The following is a 16,850-nucleotide window of genomic DNA, read 5'->3' as shown; positions in this document are numbered from 1 at the left end:
ATTTAACATATTAGGACCATTTGCTTCATATGGACATTGCAGAGACTTGTGGCATAAAGGCTGATAGGTACCATGACATCATACATCAGTCTTTAAGGTTGCTGCACAAAATTCCTTGCATGTGCTATAGAAGTGAATCTAAGTAACCGTTCCTGAATTTGCTTCACAAACTATGTTAATTATTTATAGTGTTTTGGCACTAAACTTATCTCAATTGTTCACCGATAGGCAGTTTGGAAAATTGCACATTAATTTGTGTCTTGAATAACAAATGGCCTCTCCCTAACAGTGGTATAATGATCTCTTTAGAACTAACAATGTTGAAATCATATAAAGCAGGTCTATGCAAATCATGCAAAATCCAATTCAAATCATCATTTTGATTTGTAAAATTGATCTGATTCAACAACAAATCAAAAAGATTAAGAAATTTGATTTGACTTGATTTGGATAATCAGATCAGACTGATTTGATTTAGATTCTGAATTGATTCAGAAAAAGTCATTTCTGCATATGTGTTGAAATTTCCAAAATAGTCAGAATGGAGTCAATATTCAGACAATTTAAATGAACTTCCTAACTTGTTTCAGAAATGTGATATGATTAACATCAACTTTCCAAACTGATTACAGCTTTTTAAAACTGCAGATAGCAGATATGCTTTTAAATAGGGAAACTGATCAAGACTGCTATTCCATCTGGAAAGAAAAAAATTAACTCAATACGAACCTTGTTTAATCCCTGTGATGCCACTAATAAACTTCTGTAGTTCCCAGAGAGAAAATATGAAAGTTTTTGAAAACACTAGGCTTCAGGCAAAAATTTTGCCCTGAGAAGCAATCACATGGGCTTGGGACTTTAGTTAGAACAATGTGTGGGATATTATGAAAAAGAATTATAACTGGGGTAAATAATGCATTAAAAAACTTTGTTGCCTGAAACTTCTACCCATACAAACCACTGATCTAGAGTACATTAGAGCTTTTTACAGTCTGTTAGAATATTTTAAAATTCCTGTGGCACCAAAAAAGCCAATTGGCTTATTACTGTATAAATATGTACAGGAAAAGATTTCCTTCTTCAAAGGAATTACATAATTCATTTTGCATCTATGGGGAACCTTCAATGAGGAACGTTGTTTGCAGATGTGTTGTGATTCTTGTTGAGCTGATGATGGTGATGGTACTTGGTGTCACCTCAAAGCCTCAGCCAGCAGTTCCTGTAGCCAGCAGGCATATGTGCTCATGCTTTACACATGAGCACATGCTCATGCTTTACACATGCAGAACCTTTTTCCACCTATTGGTGCTACCAGGGGAAGCCTCAGAAGTGAGGCAAAGCAAAGCAATGCAGCCACTTTGGTATGAGAAGCTGAGGAAAGCACACTGCTTTTGGAAGCATTTCAAAGAGATGCTTTGCTCAAAGCATCATCAAAGCAAAGCAACCCATTTGCCCAGCCTTAATTAGAAGCACATTGATATTTTACTCTGAGCACATTATTGTTACATCCTATTGTATCTGAAGACAGTATTTTAATAATTCAGTGATGATGCAAAAATGAAATATGTACTTCATCTTGCTTTTAAAAAGGATCAGGTTGATAAGAAATCTGTTTACCTATTCCAGGACATGGTGAAAAAGAACCTCTCCAAAAAGAAAAAGGTAAGCGACTGAAAATAAGGAGGGTTCAAAAATCTAAAATTGCTGCATTGGTAAGGACATATTTGAAACAACATGGGAAATTAATGATCATATCTTTTAAAATACTTTGGATTTCTAAGGATATTCTAGGATTTTGTAGGAAAATGTTTTATCTATATAGTCTGTATAGCTACAAATCTCATCTTCCCCACTGGAAATGGCACTCGGGCAAATCCTAAAGACTTCTCTTGTCCCCAGTATGTCATTCAGACTTCCTGTTTTCCCACCTTTTTTTTAAATTAAGGTTTGTTTCAGAAGCAGAAATATGACTTTTTTAATGTTTCTTCCAAGTTTTTTTTTTTAAAAAGACTCAAGAATTTTTTAAAAAAACCCTCCCTGTTCAAGTCAAGGCCCATCTTAGGCCAGCATTTTTTTTTCTCACAGTGGCCAACCAGATGCCTGCTGTGTGTCACAAGCCATTGTTCCACTGCATTTGGGATTTAGAGGCATGCTGTTCTCATGCTAAGAGAAAGAGAAAGAGAATCCTTCAAACTTATAAAGTGGGCCTATCATTAAATATATATTGCCCAAGATCTCCAGTTTTCTTACTAGTCTCATGCTGCATGAGTTGAGACAGCTACATTTTCCATTTAAAAATAAAGTGGGGAAGAGATGAAGAGCTGCTGTTTTAGCTGGCTGTGTTGGGTACCTTGTAATTTATTATTATAAATTGGTATTTTGATTCTGAACAGAAATATAGTAGGAAAAAAAGCCTTCTACTAAGTAGACTATTCCAGAGAAATAAGCAGACTTGTACAGAGGCTATCTTAAGATAGCAGTTTATTGGCTTTATATGGGGGGGGGGGAGAGAGGGAGAGAGAGGGAGAATATACTATGTGTGTCTGTGTATACATACATGCATGCATGCATGCATACATACATACATACACATATACACACACAATATATATACAATATATATTGAGAGCGGTTTGGTCTAGTGGTTAAGGCACCAGGCTAGAAAGTAGGAGACTCTGAGTTCTAGACCTCTAGTCCTGCCTTAGGCATGAAAGCTGGCTGGGTGATTTTGGGCCAGTCACTCTCTCTCAGCCCAACTCACCTCACAGGGTTGTTGTGGGGAGAACAGGAGGAGGAAGGAGTATTAGGTATGTTTGCCACCTTGAGTTGTTTATAAAAATATGAACACCCCTTTGCTATTCATTACAACAGCCCACCGTTTTTTTAGACTTCCACATCAATTTACAAAAAAAAATTGCCTCTTCCTCAAGAGTTCCATTAACCTTTACGTGTGGACTCCTGGAAGTAGACAAACTTTTTTTTTTTTTTTTGCAGTCACACACAAGACAGGCTGCTATAATAGATAGTTGAGACTTTTTATTTGCATCAGAACCAAACCATTTCTTCTGAATACTTTTCAAAATGTACAGGAATATCATATAGTACTGGCCAATGTAAGAGTCTGTCATTTTTCCTTTTTGTCCAAAAACAGGATACCATATGGTGGAATGTGAACTCAATGTCCTGAAGCATATGGGTGTTCTTGGAAACAGTCCATGAAAATAGACCATCCAAACCTTGGGAAATGAGATCAAATTATTCTATTTTTTTTCTTTCCTGCATTTGTCTATGCAATCAATCATATTCAGCTATAATGTTGTAATAAGTACTCACTTAAAATACTGAAATACAGACGTGTTTAAATATTAAGAATAGAAGGACTAGCATTTAATCTTTCACACTACTATGTAGGGAACTAACTCCTCTGCAAATGCGATATTACAGTTCTGACAAAGCTGAGAAATATATGTGGCCAATAGCTTACAGTGGCTGTAAAGACTATTGTGTTTTGACAAATTTGTTTTAACAGTTTTAGTCAGAGATGAGTTTTGGGATTCTGGTTAAAACTTTCTACAATCCATCTCATCAGCCACAGTTGTCTTGATTTCTATAAGTGTAAGCACTTAAGTGTGCTTGTTTTTTTCAAGACTAGTTAACAGTTTACCATACAGAAGTGTTGGAACCCAAAAAGTATATTATTCTTATTTCTTGATGTAATTGTTTCAGTATTAATATTTGCAGTAGAGACTCATAACCTGAAATTCCAGGACTGGGTTTGACCTCCAGAGCCCCTCCAAAGGGAGGAAAAAGAAGATACTAAATACAGTACACAAAAAGTGACCATATTAAATTCATTAATTTATATTTTAGTACATCAAAATTATTTTTTGTCTTTAACCTACCCACTGCTTGGAGGGGGGGGGGCTTTCTTACTGCTTTGAATTTTTTGCTTATGGTGATTACTTATGTGTATGTTGAGACCCCCACCCCAGCCAGCACTTAAAAAAAAAATGAATAAAATCTGCAGCTCTTCTACCTGCAGCATCTGGAATGATAAAAACCAGAGAGCTGAAGGGAATGGCAGAGATAGGGAGAGAGACCCTTGGAGGTACCGGAGCAGGTCTGGGGCAGGGAAGGAAGAGACAGAGAGAGAGTGGGGAAGCCGAAGCCGATACTAATTCACAATTTCTACTTTGCAAATTATTATGGATCTAAAGTGTATGTTTCCTTCCAATGGTTTATCATAGCAGAGTTCCTGAGTTTCCCTTAAGGTAATTTCAGTATTACTGAATTTGGGGAAAATTTTGTTTTCTCTTTTTCATTTTGTTTTTCATAGTAAAGAAGAAGAAACCAAAATTGCTCAATAAATTTGATAAAAACATTAAAGTTGAACTTGATGCTGCAGAAAAACTGCGCAAAAAGGTAAATTTAGTTTGCAAAATTAAACTGCAATTTAATGTGTGTGTGTGTGTGTGTGTGTTTCCACGCCCATGTGTGTATCCATCCATCCATCCATCCATCCATCCTCTGAATGTTACTGAATTACTTTTTCCTTACTCTTTCTATAACAGTTGTTCTATGTTCACTAATGTTTTATATTGACCCATAAATACTTCAAATTGTGTTGATAAGCAACACCTATTTTGTAACGAAGTGCATCTAATAGGTTATTTTACTTAAATAGAGGACTGGGTATTCTGCAAACCAAAGTACCAACCTTTGCCGTCACTTTTCTTTAGATGAATGCCTCAGGAACCTATAGGCATTTTGGAAAATCATAACAAGTGGGTATGGATCAGTGCTTTGTTTAAAAGTGTCCCCACCTGCCCAGAAAAACGATGAAAGTTAGCTATGAGTGATTTAAAAATAATAATAATGGGAACCATTGCCCCCCAAAATTGGGACAATTGGGACTATTCAGCTTTAATGTTGAGGAAACACAGAAATGCAGAGGTGAAACAAGCATACATACAGTTCCATAAATTATTGCCAACCTTGTTGATTTTTTTTCGCATATTTGCATACCATTTCCTAGCTATGGCTCTCACAGGGGTATGTTAAGTCTTCTTTTTTGATGCCCTTCATGAACATGCATCATGCCACATTGCTAAATTAATTGCTAGTAAACACTTCCTCTTGAAAAAAGGAGTGTGAGAGTGGGCATTGGCTTGGCAGAAGTGTTTAAATATCACCAATCATTCATCGACATGACAGTAATTGACAGACAGCCAATAGAAATCTATCTTGTGTTCAGAATGACGTTTCTACAACTATATTTCTTTCTCATGGTTTCAAGTAGGTTTTTTATAATCTATAATACACATAGTTAACTACAATATCAATGAACAATACAATATTTCAGGATTAATTCTTACGATTGACTTAAAAAAATAATGAAATGTCCTTAGGGATTTTTCTTAGTATTTTAGCTGAAAGAGGATTTCTGGTGACAAATGGCTCATGTTAATTTCTTAACATAGTGATCAGAAATTGTTCAGAGATAATCCCCTCTTAAATAATTATATTTTAAACACCTATCTAGGGCTATTTAATTTTCCCTAGGATATTCATTTTAAACCCAGGAACTATGGAATGTTGTTTTCTTCCCTGAATTTATGCCATTATTTGTATTTCTTTTAGCAATATTTTCATAATGGATTTGTCATAACATCATTGTATCTGTTCGTAAAATTGTACATTATATCTTATCTAAGTACAAAATATTCCACCACCCTTCTCTAGCACTGTAGGCTGTGTTTCTTTCCCCAACTTTTTGCCACCTGTACGTATTGGGTTTCAGTATCTATATTTCCTTGTTTGGGCATTGTGGGAGTTGGCATCCAACATATCTGAAATGTGCTAGATTGGAGAAGGTTGGTCTTTTTACCACATATTCTTACAGTAAGCTTTCACAAAAGACTCCTCAGCATTCTTATTCTTTGTGTAAATAATAATTGTAAGGATTTCCATGCTTGTATTTATGGCATATTACTTCAGATAATGCTGTCTGACTTCCAGGGAAAAGCAGAAGAAGCTTTAAAGGCATTTGAAACTTTGGTAAGCAAGTATCCCCAGAGTCCACGAGCAAGATATGGAAAAGCCCAGGTAAAAATTGAACAAGAAAGCAAACAGTTGTGCATGGAAAGTCAAATCGTGGTGTATCTTATTACTGTACTGTATATACCCAAGATTTATTACTGGTTACAAATACATTATAAAGTATTGATATACTGTATTAGGAAACAGCCTCTGATTTCAAATCCTATCAGTTACTTTATTCTTTAAAATATATAGGGAAAAATGCAAATCCGTCTCATAGGTTATAGTGAGAGACTAAAGGTACATTATTTTATTGTAACTAAGTTGATTGGAATTTTACAAATGCTTAGATTGAAGATCTCCTCAGAACTGAGAATATGCTTCCTTTCTTTAACAAGTACAGTAATCAAGAAATTATATTGATCAGAACTGGCAAAATAAAAGTACAGAGAATAGTGAAATATTGGAATTTAGTGGCCAAATTGTAGCATGGCATGAAAAGGACCATGGCAAGAATGACCTTTTTTGACGCCAAAATGTGATTTTGGAAGAAAACATTCCTATAAAAGTGGGACTAGAGGAGGACAGGGGAACTTAATAAATGGTTAATGATTTTTCTCAATGTTAGTTTGTTTCCATTGTGTCATATTGAAAATTATAATTCACTACTAACTTTTGTGTGGATTTGGGAGCAAGCCCAAGTTTCCAGGGTTGGTATGAACATGTAGCCATGATTCTGCAAGTTATGTACCTCTGGATTTCTAAAAGGAAGAATGGAAAATTGCCTTACTGGTTCTTCCTAGCAGAGAATCACCATTGGATCATTTTGTGAATGAGAATAGTCCCGTTTGAACTGAGAGAGTTGTGTGATAGCTGGTCTTATCCAACAATGGTGCAGTTAACAGCAAATGATGACAAAGATTAGATTGCAACAGAAGAGAATATATGTAGCTCAGGGTTGAACTGTGGAGTCCTTGATGCTCTCTGAGCTTGGTTGTTCAATTGCAGACATTTCATTACCCAACTAGGTAATATCATCAGTGTTACTGGGTTGGGGTTTGCTCCCTGTTTATATATAGTGCCAGTGTTGGTGGGCATGTGGTCTTCTCCTTGGTAGTTGTTTGATTAAGGTATTGTTTTCTGCTTGATTGTTTGTTTGGTATTAATCCCTGGTTATCTGCCTGTAGGCTGTTGGAAAGGATGTGTTCTGGTCTTTTTGTTTCCTTCTTAGCTTTCTTAGTCTCTTTTGAATGGTGTGTAAATGTGGTTTATCTCTGTGTGTCTATTGATGACTGATGTGTCTGAGTGCCAAGCTTCCAGGATTTCCCTAGCGTTTTTGGATTTAGCTTGGTCTAGGATGTTCACAGTTTCCCAGTTGAAACTATGGTTAAATCTGTCCATGTGTTGTGAGGTTAAGGAGTTTTCATCGTGTCTTCTGACTGCTAGTTGGTGTTCATGGATGTGCTCTGCTTGTCTTCTGCCTGTCTGTCCTACATAGTGGCTGTTACAGTCTTTACACTGTATCTTGTAGATGACTTCTGTTTTTTCTTCATGGCCTACTGGGTCTTTTGGTTTACTTAAGAGGAACTACCAAGGAGAAAACTACACCCCCACCAACACTGGAAGGGCAAGCTAATCTGTATAAACAGGGAGTAAATCCCACACCCACTAGCACTGATCATATTACCTAGTAGGGTAATGAAACATTTGCAATCAACAACCAAGCTCAGAGAGCACCAAGGACTCCAAAGATTAAATTGCTAAATAATAGAAATTAAGATTTTTTTTCTTTCATGGCACTGGAACTATCATTTGAACTTGCCACAATAACACTGGCTAAACCGGGATCAGGTAGTAATTTGGGCTCAGAATGAGTTTTATCTTTGACTGCTTATGTAGCTCTGAGTGAATGGAATTAAGTGCAAAATACTCATTTTAAATTTAAATTTCTCCCAAAGATGGCAGAAAGAGAGAGACATACGAGTGGCTCACATAACTTAAGTGGCAAGGGGCCACTGAGTATAATTTGCATATACCAAGGGCCCAAGTTACTTAGGTGATTTTGAGGGGGAAAAAAAAAAAAGAATCCTTTATATAATGCAGATAGGGTTAGGATTTTCCCTTGCGCCATGAAAACTGTGAATGGTTAACTGCATAATTCTTAAAAGCAGGACCACTTTGTTCTTGCCTCATCAGCAACTGGCCCCTTCTGAAAGAAGGGAACAGGTGACATAATATAGCACTTTCTTACATGGGTAGAAGCGGCTAGATACCTCATGCCTTTCCTCTTCTGAATGCCTTTGAGCTTCTCACATTACAAGGGATTAAGACATGGCATTCCCTGTTCTATCACACCCAGGTGATACAATCCTAAAATGAGGGCACACTCCCTAATCCTGCAGCCTGAAATTACCTGATGAAAATGCAAGATGTGTACTGGGTAACTTCTTTAATGACATCTGTCTAAAAAACCCACAAAAGAACAGGTTATAAACCCTTAAAACAAGTTTTTAATAAAACTCAGTAACACTATTCCACTATCACTAAAATACAGACGTGATACCATGCAGAATTCATTGTGAATTTACCTGCTATTAAAGTGTGAGGGTCATCTTAGATTCACTTAGAATACAGTAACAGAGGTCATAGATTTTTTCAGTCTTATTTTCCTTTTGCTGTGGTGGAGGCAGGGGGACAAGATCATCTTAAGTTCAGAGTCACTTTACAGGCATCTCAGCAAATAAGCAGCTAAAGAAAGATCTGCATTGAAAATGTACTGATTTTTTGAAGCAACTGTTATATCTGGATATAGAGATGGCTTACAAACTTCAAAAATAACTTTTTAGTTTTTGATGGCATACCAGTGTTACAGATTTAACAACTCATTGTGCATTTTTGTAGTTAAGAATTATGTATCTGCCATATTCAGTTTTTAGAAATCAAAATTTTTGAACTCATGTAGTGGTGATTTTGAAATAAATGTTATAATCAAACAGCCACTGATTGATTAACCTGTGCTTTAAGTTTGATAGCAATTTCAGTACTAATTAATACTTTATTATCACATACAGAGCGAGGATGACTTGGCTGAGAAAATGAGAAGCAATGAAATATTACAGCGATCTATCAATACCTATGGTGAAGTGGCTAGTCTGCCAAATGTCCCTGATGATCTAGTAAAGTTGACACTGAAACGGCGGGCAGACAGGCAGCAATTTCTTGGTAAGGTTCTGAAACCATATTTACCAGTGGGTCAAATGTTTAAAAATGTTCCATGTTTTGATATCTAGGACTTAGACATTCTTGTGTGAGTCCCAAGCTATGGGATGTGCTCTAGTCAAGAGTTGAATATCTTCTGGGCAAAAAGGGAGGATAGAAAACTAATTAATTAATTTGAATATTCTCAAAATATCTCTCAATTGCTTAAATATCCTGCAACTAGTATCTACTGAATCTGACAGGGATATTTGAAGAACTGTTGCACTGGACAAATTATCACTTAAGCAGCAGTTGTCAACTGTGTGCCAATTCAATGAAAGCTAATGTTGTTGTGAACTAATAATTAAACTTAAAAGGCTTTTGTGAGGAGTCAGTTTGTAATCTGACCTTACTTCTCATTGGACAAATGCATAATTTTATCCTCTTTCTGCCTGAGATTTGGGACAAAGCCACATTACTTCCTGAGAAGTATTTGTCCTCATGAATTCCTGCTTAGGTTTTGCCTTCTTTAAGTTATGAGCACTTCATGTCTCAGAGAATAATTGAAAAAATGGGTTAAGCATATTAGAGTCAGATAGTTAGTCCAATTATGGCAGCAACTTTCTGAGTTGCAGATTTTTTATAGGCCTTTTCAGCTTTCCTCCACAGAACTCATGCTGTGGGAATAGGCAGAGAGAAATATTTTCCTGTATTTCTGGCCCCAAAATGCTGCAGGCTTGGCAGCTTTGGCAAAGGCTGTGGGAATCTGTAGGTGTGCTGAAGCCGCCACACTGGAGCACTCTTGACTCATGCTGAAAGTCTTCCAGACTTTGTGTCTTTGGGGAGGCTATGGGCAATCTTTACAGCAGTGTTGTCCAAACTTGGCCACTTTAAGATGAGTGGAGTTCAACTCCCAGAATGGTTGGGGAATTCTGGGAGTTGAAGTCCACTCATCTTAAAGTGGCCAAGTTTGGACAACACTGCTTTACAACATGTGCTGGAGCTGCCCGGAAGGCAAGTGGCCAGTGCTGGTAAAGAATGCTTCTCCTGCAGCTCAGAGCAATTGGAGGTAACACAAATTGTTTTGTCAAAGTGATTCATGTTACCTCTCACATCTACAAAGAGAATCAGGTCACCTCCTTGAACAAATCTCTTTGTTAAAATGAATCTAATATGGGCCTAATGCAAATACACCTGTCCGTTTCCAGTGGCTGAAATTGCAGTTTACAGGCTTAAAAGCTCAGGTTTTATTGTGCAAGAACCCCCCCAATCATCAGTCACAAAATGCATTTCAACTGCTAATCATTCCCAGGAGCATTATATTACAGAAGTAATTTAAATTTGAGAAAATAAAGATGTAATTCTCCTAGTTTTATTCTGAGGTAGTCTACATAGTTTCAATGATATAAGGAGCAGCAAGCCTTTCATCAAATAGTGTGACAATTATGAATACTTGGATTAAGGTCAATTTATTTATACTTATAACTAATGCAGTTGAGAAAAAGGCCAACGATTTGGAATGTGCTTTATTGTCCAAAAAGAGGAGTAGGATAGGAAAAATGCTTTGATTGTGCACTAGAGGTCTCCATAACACTAGGCAATGCGTGCCACAGCATACTTTTCTAAGGCATGGCTTAGAAGGGTACATTTTACAGCATGTATCTAATGTTTAATAGCACATGTTTCATTGTTTTATCAATCTTAGTTTATTTTGTTGGAAAATTTCCTGTATTCCAAGTTGCTGCTTCATGTAGCCAAGTTGCTTTTTTATTGTTTTCCCATCAAATTAGGTCGCATGAGAGGTTCAGTAGTTACGCTACAGAAACTGGTTGATCTGTTTCCTAATGATACTTCATTCAAGAACAACCTTGGAGTGGGTTATCTTTTGATAGGAGACAACAGCAATGCCAAGAAGGTTTATGAGGAGGTGAGCTTTATTAAGTATGGATAAATGATTCCTAAAATACTATTTGTGATTATAGAAGTTTTTATATATAAGTATGCATTTAAAAAATAACCTAGATAGTTGGATAAATAACCTATATAAAAATAGTTAATTAATTACTTTGCCTATTTATTTTCACAAATCTAAGGACATCATTTTGATATTCTACTAAAGCATTAGTGGGCAATGCATGTGAATTTTGTAGAGTAGGTTTCCTTATTTATATGTTAGTGTTGTTTTTTTCAAATTCTAGGTCTTTACTTTTTTTACTTTTTCTTTTACTCTTTCTTCTTCCGGGATTAGTCAGATAAGGAGGATATATTCAGGGCAACCTCATAGCTGTATTTAGTCAATCAAACGCAGCTATGTGAGGAGTACTGCTATGGATAAATTAAGCAAGTTGAGAGTGAGGACAGTGCTTCTGAAATAGTCCTGTATATATTTCCAGCCCATTATGCTCCTGTGGTATTTGGGAAGATGTCACTATGTTGTGTAGCCAACAAAGTTTAGTTAGTGATATCACCGAGGACAAATAAAGCAATCTAAGGAGAGAGAGGTTGACAGATTCTGTTCAATATAATTTAAAACTATTTGTTTGTTTTCTGATGCAAACAAAGTTTCATGAGTAGCTTGAAACTTTGATCAGCCATTTCTTGAGATCTAAGAAAGAATACTGGAAAAGCAAGCAGAAAAAAGATGCACTGACATATTTGAAAGATTTAGGTTATAACAGTAGAGCAACAAGGAGAGCAGAGTGTATAATTCACTAAGAGGCAATCATTCAGAGTTTAGCTTGTATTTCATTATTAAGTCAAGTAGTCCATATGTGGTCCAAATGCAAAGGAAGTATATTAGGATGTGCCATTTTAAAATAGCCTAAGAGGTTTGGTCGTGCGTATTAGATTTTTATTGCTTGGGACATAGGTGTATTTTTCTATTGAAATAGAAGGGGGAAAGTCCTCTTGAATTACAGAATTGTTTTCAAACAGTTGGCTCTTTTGAGTTTGCTGTTTGCTGTTCTTAGCTTGAGCAAGTGATTTCCATTTTCTGAACCTGATGATTCTTGATAAGGATGTCTTTCATTATCTCCTGGCACGGGTTAATGACAGAGTACCCCTCTTATCTGAATGATATATATTTCTGGCCTATTTGTAAATGTTGCTTTGCTACCTTATTTGTATCCCACCATCACTTGGCATGACCCTTCACTGAATACAAGAGGAGAGACCTTTACAGTTTGACAAGAGGTCAGAAGTGGGAGAAAGTGAACAGAGCAGTAAAGGGGGAAGCCACATACATATTACATGGGGAGTGGGGTTTGTGCCAAAGACTTCACAAAAAGGAAAATGTGTAGTGAGAGGAGGACTGGGGAGAAAAGGCTGTGCAAATCAAGTAGATACACCAGACAACTGAAATGATGGGAGACACTAATACAAATCAAAATATTTTGAGCATATGGACAGTTTTGCCCTCTGCTAATCTAATTTATTAATTCTTGCCAATATTTAGCAACATTAAGATGCATAGTCTTCAGTGTAACTAAGGTCAAGTACACCTTTTTAAAAATGCATATGCATCACCGAAAAAGAGAATTTGCAGTGTAATTTATAATTTATAAGTTATTTATAATTTATATATAGATGCAACTATAGGAGATAATTATTGAAGGTCTATGAATGTTAGCTGCTTTGGGGCCAATGAGGAACAAAGAATGTGTCTTCCCATGGTCACAAAGGCAACATCAAGCATTTTACACCATGCTGTGGATGCCCCTCATATTACGTAACCGCAGAATTAAAAACATGGCCAAACTCTTATGAAATCCCATGAGAGAAACAGAAATCTTGCATGGCTATCATGAGATTTGAGGCTATTTTACTTATTATTTGTTATTATAATGGCAGCTCTGGCATCATGGCATCTGTGGGTGCCATATTGTTGACCATGGTATACTCCTTCACATCTGTGAATTGCAATAAGAAATTGTAGGTCAGTTGCAGATAAAGAAACTTTCAGAAACCTTATCTGTCATCATACAAATGCTGTTAACTACTGTTCTCAACAGCCTCAACCAGCAAGACCAATGATAAGGGATGCACGGCCTTGTAATCTGTCAGCAGCTAAAGAGCCAGAAGTTAACAGCCTGACTTCAATGTTCTTCAGCCCTTCAGTCATTCAGATTTTTTAAAAAAATCTCACTCTCCCTTCAGTGATGAGGCTAAGTGCTAAAACTTAAATCAAAGAATTGTATGTCTTTAACTGGAAATCAGTCTGATGGGAAATTTGCTCTATTTCTGGGAAATGTTTTATCAGACCATCCATTGTATCACAGCTTGGAGGCACTGTCAAAAAAAGGGGTAGCATTTCACTTTTCTCCCCATTATATATTTTTCTTTTGACTGTCATAGTCTGGAACTGAACACAATACATTAAAGATAATCTTTGTAAGAAATCAAAGCTGCTTTTGTTTTCAAACAGCAATTGATCTTGCATTTACTTTTTTCAAGGGCTTCCTCTGTAGTACAAGAAATCTGAAGGCATGTTTTCTCTAATTCAGGCTGTGCTAGTGTTCTGAACTATGCATGTAATGGCTAATGGAGTCAGGTGACTTGGTAACAAGGAACAATTTCCTATCAAACACACATGCAATATCTCCACAGTTCTCTGTACTGTTTGACACCCCTCCCGCCATTAAATCCATTGTACAGATATCAAATCCAACATTCAGATTGCTTCTTAAAATGGATCTTAGTACATTTCATTTCTATGAAACTGCATTCCACTTTAGAGGCAATAAAAAAATGCTACCAAAACTAGTATCCTCCACTGGTGTTTAGTTTTCCACTTCTTTCTTGTAATATTTAACATCTGCTGTCAAGTGTGAATTTCTTTGTTTCTACTGGGCCAGAAAATAATGTGGAGCAGGAAGCTGGGTATCATGACATCATTTTGTCTTTATTTATGTTTTATTTATTGGATTTACACCCTGGCTTTTTTGTATAGGAGCTCAAGGCAGCATACATAACGCTCCCCCTTCCTATTTTTCTCCAGCAAGAACCCTGTGAGGTTGTTTGGGCTAAGACAGTGTGACAGGCCCAAAGTCACCCAGTGAGCATCTGATAGCTGAGGATGGACTACAGCCTGGGCCTCCCTGCTTGTAGTCCAACACCTTAACCACCATACCACTCTGACTCATGATCTGAAAGGGAGCACCTGGCCCAAAGTTCCCCAGTGGTTGAGGAGGGGCTAGAACCTGGTCTCCCAACTGCTAGTCCCACTCCAGATTCCACAATGCTACCATATAGAGAAGATGAAGGACTCATGTAATTCTAACCACTGACAGAAAGAATCCTGGTGTTGAGTTAAGAATTACTAATATAGTTTTAGGACTTTCTAAAAGGCTGTGAGTCAATGTTTTAAAAAGCTGCAGAGGTAAAGTTGTAATTATTATTTGTTTTGCTCTCCCTTAGGTTCTGAGCCTGGCTCCCAATGATGGCTTTGCAAAAGTGCATTATGGATTCATTCTGAAGGCAGAGAACAAGATTGAAGAAAGCATTCCCTATTTGAAAGTAACATTTACATTAGGACCTTAATCTTTTTCTAGTTGAGAAAGCAAAAGGCCTTTGCTGCAAAAAGGAGGGCAGTTGGGATGTCATGTATGGGATCAAAGATGAAGTACTTAATAGTAGAGATGTCCTAAAGACCATTGGTGGCCTATATATCTCCAGATTCTCTTTTCCAATGTGGGGCTTCCAGGAAGTCATATAATGATTTTTCTTGCTTCCTACCCACTCTATTCAAGAGCTAATTCATATATCCATTTTTGTGATGGTTCTTCTGAAGGAATCCTTTATCTGGTAAAATACTAAGTTATTACATGTTGATTTATGTACAATCATCATTTTCATATGTGATCATTTGAGGGAGAAGCATCTTGTGTTGCATCTCCACCTCTAGAAATGCCTGTGTACATTGCATTTTAGTGGCTGAAAAGATGAGGGGGAAAAGATGAGTAGTAACTGATTTCATAATCAGGGTGAAAATAAGAAGAGTGAGATACAAAACTTTAGGAATACTAAGATAAGGTTCATAAAACTCTTCAGGAAAGAACTGTGTAAATCCAGTTATGCTAACAATAAAGTTCTTTGAATACAGAACTTTATATAGCCAAAATGACACCATCTACATCAGAGGTATCAGCAGATTTAGGGAAATCCAGAGTTTGCCAAAATATGGATTGAAAATGCAAACAACTCTACCGTAGGAGATGAAAACAGCAATTGAGTCATGGGAGTGAGATGCTGGAAGCAGAAATTTTGAAAAATCATTATATGTGTGCAAATGAAAAGGAGCATGAGTGGGGGGCATAGTTGTCTGGGCGGCACAGTTTCTTGTAGATCCCAGTACACTGATAGCCTTATAGATGAATTTAAAATGACTTAACAGGTAATAGATGTGGTTTTCCACTTTCTTCTAGGAAGGTCTGGAATCAGGAGATCCTGGCACTGATGATGGCCGCTTTTACTTTCATTTGGGTGATGCCATGCAGCGAGTTGGAAACCAGGAGGTAGGGGGTCTAATGAGTTCATCTGAAAAAGCAAATTAGATGAGGGCCACAGGGGGGAGGGGGAGCTTAGTCTTAATGGCCAGGAATCTGAAATAAGAAGATGAACATCACAATCCCACTGTAGAGGAAGTACTTTGCTGTTTCATGAAATGTTTGTTTTGGTCAACCCTCAGAGCTTATCTAGAAGCAATATTATTCATATCTTTAGCACTGGAGTGCTTATAAAAATGTTGAACAAATGAATAAATAGCTGACATAATGGTTTTGGCATGCTAGGGCCCCAATCCAGATTGGATAAGCCTCTGCCCAATATCATTCTTCAGACTATAAATTTTCTTTTCTAGCAATTAAAAATTGCAGCTGAACAGAGAAATAGCATTCCCCTTGCCCCCTACCACCACTTTTAAGTCATTAAATATAACATACAGGAACTGGTTAGTCAGTTGGTTGGTTTGACATTGTTCTCTTATCCACATTTTAAGCTTTCCTGTCCTGTGCTCATGCTGGTTTGACTCTAGTTAGCTTAAGAAAACCCCATCCAGGCTGAGATACTTCAGCAGGCTACTACATTCTCCCATTGGACAATTCCCTGCTTCTATATCCTCCCACCTTCCTGTTCTAAAATAGCAATTGCCAATCACTTTTCTTCTTTTGTTCTGGTTTTCCTGGACATAAATACTTTAGTGTGTGTGTGTGCACGCGCATGAGCACATGCGTATCTATATCTATATTTTTTAATCAAATTTCTAGGCTGCCTAACTCCAGCAACTCTCCATTGAGAGATCAAGGAGATTGCACCTCCCCCATCCTGATTCTGCCTGAGGGCATCCACAAGGATGTTCAATGCTGTCTCCCTTCTAGTAATTAGAAGTCACAGCTTTTAAGTAATATTACTACTATCATCAGCGTGAATTAATCCACTGCAAGATACAGACATCTTCACTGAAGGTTATTGACCTTAATTTATCATGCTAGTCTAGTGTAGGTTGGTAGATAGATGTTTTTCAACTTCCTAATCTAGGGCTGAGAGAGCGTGACTGGCCCAAAGTATCCAGCTGGCTTCCATACCTAAAGGAGGACTACAACTTGGGTTACTTTACT

At 37.1% G+C, this 16,850-nt stretch overlaps 1 protein-coding gene across 5 annotated transcripts in view; it reads left to right on the top strand.

Annotated features, from left to right (window-relative positions):
- ASPH (aspartate beta-hydroxylase) overlaps positions 1-16,850 on the top strand; it is a 118,399-nt gene that overhangs the window by 71,197 nt on the left and 30,352 nt on the right. For all 5 annotated transcript variants that reach the window (XM_088130762.1, XM_088130759.1, XM_007421873.4 and 2 more), the window contains 7 exons: positions 1,627-1,662; positions 4,337-4,422; positions 6,019-6,105; positions 9,111-9,261; positions 11,028-11,164; positions 14,653-14,751; positions 15,660-15,749. In XM_088130762.1, the coding sequence (XP_087986888.1) occupies positions 1,627-1,662; positions 4,337-4,422; positions 6,019-6,105; positions 9,111-9,261; positions 11,028-11,164; positions 14,653-14,751; positions 15,660-15,749 (686 nt within the window). The remainder of the gene's footprint in view (positions 1-1,626; positions 1,663-4,336; positions 4,423-6,018; positions 6,106-9,110; positions 9,262-11,027; positions 11,165-14,652; positions 14,752-15,659; positions 15,750-16,850) is intronic.

Source organism: Python bivittatus, unplaced genomic scaffold (genome assembly GCF_059951505.1).
Source record: "Python bivittatus isolate LINGU-HERP-01145 unplaced genomic scaffold, Pbiv_v1 ctg000840_np1212, whole genome shotgun sequence".
Lineage (NCBI taxonomy): Eukaryota > Metazoa > Chordata > Lepidosauria > Squamata > Pythonidae > Python > Python bivittatus.
The sequence above is the reverse complement of the archived record's forward strand: the minus strand, read 5'-3'. Positions and strand labels throughout refer to the sequence as shown.